General features: G+C 41.9%; 1 protein-coding gene across 1 annotated transcript; it reads left to right on the top strand.

The window, feature by feature from the left end:
* The first annotated feature begins 4,284 nt into the window (after positions 1-4,284).
* LOC142251721 (olfactory receptor 10C1-like) lies at positions 4,285-5,220 on the top strand. The gene has a single exon (XM_075324778.1). The coding sequence runs from the start codon at positions 4,285-4,287 to the stop codon at positions 5,218-5,220; it is 936 nt and encodes a 311-aa protein (XP_075180893.1).
* The last annotated feature ends 780 nt before the right edge of the window (positions 5,221-6,000 follow it).

Raw genomic sequence — 6,000 nt, forward strand, 5'->3', positions numbered from 1 at the left:
GCGTCACTTTCGATTTGACCCCGACGATATCACAGGTGCGATGTCGCAACGTGCAAAGTACCCTCCAGTCTTGCGTAACTGTAGACATCACCAAGCCCCCGCTGTGCTTCACTGTAAACATGACTGTGCCCCACCATGCTTCCTTGTAGACATCACTGAGTTCCTGCCACTCTTCACTTTGGACAACTCTGAGGCCCCGCCATGCTACACTGTAGACAGAGTAGATGCAAGTGCATCTCAATAAATTAGAATATCATCAAAAAATTATTTTTTTTTCAGTAATTCAACACAAAAAGGGAAATGTATATATTATATAGAGTCATTACACACAGAGGGATCTATTCCTATATATTATATAGAGTGATTACACACAGAGGGATCTATTCCAAGTGTTTATTTCTGTTAATGATGATGATTATGGCTTACACCTAAAAGTCATTATCTCAAAAACTAGAATAATTACCACAAAACACCTGCAAAAAGGCTACCTAACTGTTTAAAATGGTTCCTTAGTCTGGTTCAGTAGGCTACACAATCATGGGGAAGATTGCTGACTTGATGGATGTCCAGAAGGCAGTCATCGATGCACTCCACAGGGAGGGTAAGATACAAAAGGTCATTGCTAAAGAAGCTGGCTGTTCACAGAAATAAACACTTGAAATGTATCACTCTGTGTATAATGACTCTATATAATATATGTATTTCCCTTTTTGTGTTGAATTACTGAAATAAAATAACTTTTTGATGATATTCTAATTTATTGAGATGCACCTGTAAGTCAGGAGCGCTGCCAGAAGCTCCTATCTGACTATATAGTTGCAGGTTATAAAAGTCAGTAATATTATGTACTATAGATGCTTGTCATGAAGAAGTGAATAATTCTAAGACTGACGTAATCTGGAAAACTGTCGTTTCGTGCTTAATTTTGAGAAATTACCGTACTTGTTTTCTTCGTTGTGTTGACATGATTACATTCTTCTTGTTTTATTTGGTTTATTGCTAATGGGAAAAGTTATGAAATGTTGCTAATAAACCAAATTTGCAGTAGGGTAGGGGTGAATAATCTTGATTGAAATGATAGGTTCCTTCTATTCACCTATTCACCCTTATTTCAAATTTGGATAATTAGTAGTGATGAGTGAGCACTACCACTTTGAATTTGAGTCGTGTACCAAGTAGAACATTTTTCCAGAAGCTCTTCCAGAAAAATACTCAAGTTCTCCATTGACTTCCATTACACTTGGTACACTAGTTGATCCCGTCTGAGCGTCCAACCGCTCGTTGCGAGTACCGAGCATCCGAGCATGGAAGTGCTCATTCATCACTAGTTACGAGTACAGAGCACCTGAGCATGGTAGTGCCCGCTCATCACTAGCTACGAGTACAGAGCACCTGAGCATGGTAGTGCCCGCTCATCACTAGTTACGAGTACTGAGCACCCGAGCATGGTAGTGCCCGCTCATCACTAGCTACGAGTACAGAGCACCTGAGCATGGTAGTGCCCGCTCATCACTAGTTACGAGTACTGAGCATCCGATCATGGTAGTGCCCGCTCATCACTAGTTACGAGTACTGAGCATCTGAGCATGGTAGTGCCTGCTCAACACTAGTTACGAGTACCGAGCACCCGAGCATGGTAGTGCCCGCTCATCACTAGTTACGAGTACAGAGCACCCGAGAATGGTAGTGCCCGCTCATCACTAGTTACCAGTACCGAGAACCTGAGCTTGGTACTGCCTGCTCATCACTAGTTACCAGTACTGAGCACCCGAGCATGGTAGTGCCCACTCATCACTAGTTACCAGTACTGAGCACCCGAGCATGGTAGTGCCCGCTCAACACAAGTTACGAGTACCGAGCACCCGAGCATGGTAGTGCCCGCTCATCACTAGTTACGAGTACAGAGCACCCGAGCATGGAAGTGCCCGCTCATCACTAGTTGCGAGTACCGAGCACCCGAGCATGGTGGTACTCGCTCATTGCGACTTATTAGCAAAATTTCCAAACATTACTTTGCTACACAGATATCTGGATCAAATCTGAGACTGACAGAGGGAATGCCAAAAAAAAGCAGACAGCTGGGAAGATCCTGGAAATTAGTAAATGATGTTTGTTGTTTGCAAATAGTAGATGGGACAGCTTCTCAATTTATGTGTAAGTAGTCTGACTTAGTCCATCAGAAGCTAAAAGGTTTAACTCGTATGTGTGATGAACGATCTTGAAGGACCTACTATTGGGGCGCACTTTCAAAATCTCCACCCCGTGGCAGATTGACGTCAGAGGGGTTCCCTGGTTCGGATCTCCCCACTGTGAGTCAAAACATGAAGCTGCTCTAGGGTCCCATACTCTAAATGAATTAGTGGGGTATTTTTTTTATCATGCTGGACTTAAGAGGAACTTATTTTGGTTTTGTGCCAGTTTCTCATAAAATAACCCAACCTAACAAGATCCAATGACTGAGATTCTGATGAAACTACTTAGTCACTTTTTCAAAAATTACCAAATAATTGTGGTCATTGAGCGCTGTCCATCTGCAAGACTTGTGCTCAGCTGCATATAGTGTATGAAATATTCTCCCAAATTCAGCAGTTTTGCAATACTTGGGTCAAAATGAACTCTTTTGTCACGGGGTCCTTCTCCGATATCACACAATCAACAGAAAGAGAGATGATTGAACAATCCAAAGACTATTATTCCATTCAGCCCCAGAATGTCCATCAAATAATCCACCACACAGAAGGTAAAATAGTCCAGTAATGGGATAAATGTCCTGGAATGAGTCACAATCCTCCAGCAGTCCTTTTCCAGGGAAATCGGGGTTTCTGAACGGCTCTCTGGGGTGCTGCCTGTAGCTGCAGTTTCTCCCTCAGAGGATCAATCTTCTTCCTTGTCTCTTGAAGTTCTCGGACAGACGGAATAATCCCCCAGGTAAGCAGAGAGTTTAGGTGGATCCCAGGCCCCTTCCCCCAGACTTAGGTTAATCACCCCCTGCCAGCTTTTTTTCCCTAACTTACAAGATAATGTGCACAGAATGGAAGGAGCACCACGCCTAAAATACGAACCTACACAAAATTATACACAACCCCCCATATTCCACCATCACATCTTTTATTTAGGACATACAATTTTAATTACGTTATTACAATAATGTTATTAGTATTTGTTATGCCAGTTCAGTGCCATTTTTAGATCTCCAGAGTTTGACCCTCTAGAGTGTAGTTTGCTTATAAAACCTCAGTCTTGTTGCTGTGTGCCCATACCGGCTGGATCCTCACGCACGACTCAGGTTTTTCTGTTTCCAAGAAAAGTGTAAATTACCACAACAAAATTTAAAAATAATGATGGACTGGACCTGAGTCTTATCTCCTCCCCGTGCTTTAGTCAACATGGTGATTTTAAATGTTTGACCTTGAAGCTCAATGTTTTGGCTAAATCTCTCTACAGCTCTCGTTTTCTTTTCCAAGGTTTCATTATATTTTCTATTATGTCATATTTTTATGCCTTTTTTTTTTTTTGCTATCTCCGGTTGCTTTCTTCTAGTGTTCAGTTCTGACTTCCGGGCCTGTGAATAAAGCTGCCCATACACCTTAGATAACTTTTGGCAGAACACTAGTTTGTCCAATAGGTTTCTGTTCCAACTACCCCATAGATTTGCACACGTGCTTTAGCGTCCATGTGTTCTTTATGGAACAGGCAATTTTAATTCAAACTTCCCTTGACATCATCTATTCAGGGCGACTTGGGAGGCCCCTATTCACATTAGATGATCGGCTGATTTTGGTTTGGAGGACTTTTATCTAATTTGTTTGGGAGCTTAACACCCTTCATTACGCCTTTTCTGTGTGTAGAACCCGTAAATATTCTTCTATATAACCTCTTTGGTTTGTAAAACTTACCATCGTAAAGGCTTACCAAAACGAAACTGCACCTTTTAACTTTTGAACTCTTAGGAAAATATTTGTAAATCTGGGTTTCATCAATAACTAAAATGAAGGTTGGTCAGCATTAAGTAAAACTTGTCCTAACTTGATAATTTCCGTGGGATCAGCCTCCCAAATGTTCCTGCCGGCCAATGCTTGAGAAAGAGATTGGCAGAGTTGGACTCCATTTGCCAGATTTTTTTCTTCTGTGAAGGATAAGTCTCAACCAAAACAGCCTATTATTTTTTTTATTTTTTTTATCCATCTGTTGTGCACCTGTGTTTATCAAGACGTTGGGGAGAGGAAAGTAGCGGTCTAATATTTTTGGCTGTTGGGTTGTAAAGTTTTTCCTGTTTTAGGAATTATGTTTTACATTGGAAACCGGAGTTTAGCCTCCACCTTCATCATTGTGGGGTTTGAGACATTTCGAGAGATCGAGCTCTTTCTGTTCTCCTTATTCCTCGTTATGTATCTTATCACTGTCGTAGCTCATTTACTCATTATAGGACTTGTATCTATAGATAAGTGTCTTCAAAAGCCAATGTACTTGTTTTTGGCCAACTTCTCAGTGGTAGAGATTGGTTACGTCACAGCGACTGTGCCGAAGATGCTTGATGGTCTACTGACAGGGGACAAAGAGATTTCATATTCTGCTTGCATTGTTCAGTTTTATTGCTTCTTTGCATTCGGATCCACTGAAAACTGTTTCCTTGTTGTGATGGGATATGACCGCTACGTAGCCATCTGCCAGCCGCTACGCTATACTATCCTGATGGCTAAAAGGACAACTTTGATCTTGACAATTGGTGTTTGGACGAGTGGGTTAATGGCAGCCATGACTCCTACTCTCTGGGTTGCTTCCTTAAATTTCTGTTATCCCAATCAAATCGACCACTTCTTCTGTGACTATGCTCCTCTCCTAAAGCTCTCCTGTGAGGACACCTCCAAAGGTGAATTTGCATTTATGATCATATCGTGGACTATTATTTGGGGTTGTTTTTCTCTAACTTTAGTGTCTTATGCCTTCATTATATATTCTGTCCTAAAAATACCTTCAGTTGAAGGACAGAAGAAGGCCTTCAATACTTGTGCTTCCCACCTCACAGTAGTGTTCATATTTAATGGGACCGCTATCTTCATGTACATACGTCCCACCTCCACCATCCGGTTTACTCTTGACAAGGTGGTGTCCATCTTCTACAGTGTGGTGACTCCACTCATGAATCCAGTCATATACTGTCTGAGGAATAATGACGTTAAAAAAGCTGTATACAAGGTATCACAGGGCTGTGGAGCTTAGTATGGCCAACATAACATGGCTATGAAATCTAATTAATTTTCAGTCTCTGTCAGTGATGCAAGGATGTTTATATTTATATCGGTCATGCGTATCATTGCCCCTAAGCCGGTATGTGTGTAACATATAGTAAGTACATCTTCCCTGCATGGTATGGATATTCAGTATACAGTATTATTAATTATTACGGTAATCACTAGGATTTGTCTTAAAGTCACCGAGTTCTATTAGACACGAACAGTTTTCATCACATCATTTTTTTTTTTGTTTAAATGGCTTATTATTATTTTAAAAGCTACAGATACTTTTGCTATGGGGAACAAATTTGTACGTGTCAGAGGTTACCATTGATTCATAGAATTGCTCTTTCCAATCTGCATTTTTAATTCCTTCATTCACTTTCACACCCTATGTAGTTTAGAGCCTGATACGCTTCAGATTTTCTTGTACAGAATTGTATAGACTGGGCGAGCGGTGTGTAGGCCGGGCGAGCGGTGTGTAGGCCGGGCGAGCGGTGTGTAGGCCGGGCGAGCGGCGTGTAGGCCGGGCGAGCGGCGTGTAGGCCGGGCGAGCGGCGTGTAGGCCGGGCGAGCGGTCTGTAGGCTGGCTCTCCCTCCTGCTTTACGATCTCTAACACTGAGAGAAGGGGGTGTGAGAGCAGAGCGAGACCTCAGGAGCTCTGACACGTGTAACATTTATACAAAGCACTCAGCTAGAAAAAGTAATTACTGACTATCTGCAGCAGCAAAATGGTAGAATGTTTTTCATCTAAACTGTTTAAAA

The sequence above is a fragment of the Anomaloglossus baeobatrachus genome, chromosome 9 (assembly GCF_048569485.1).
Source record: "Anomaloglossus baeobatrachus isolate aAnoBae1 chromosome 9, aAnoBae1.hap1, whole genome shotgun sequence".
Classification (NCBI taxonomy): Eukaryota; Metazoa; Chordata; class Amphibia; order Anura; family Aromobatidae; genus Anomaloglossus; species Anomaloglossus baeobatrachus.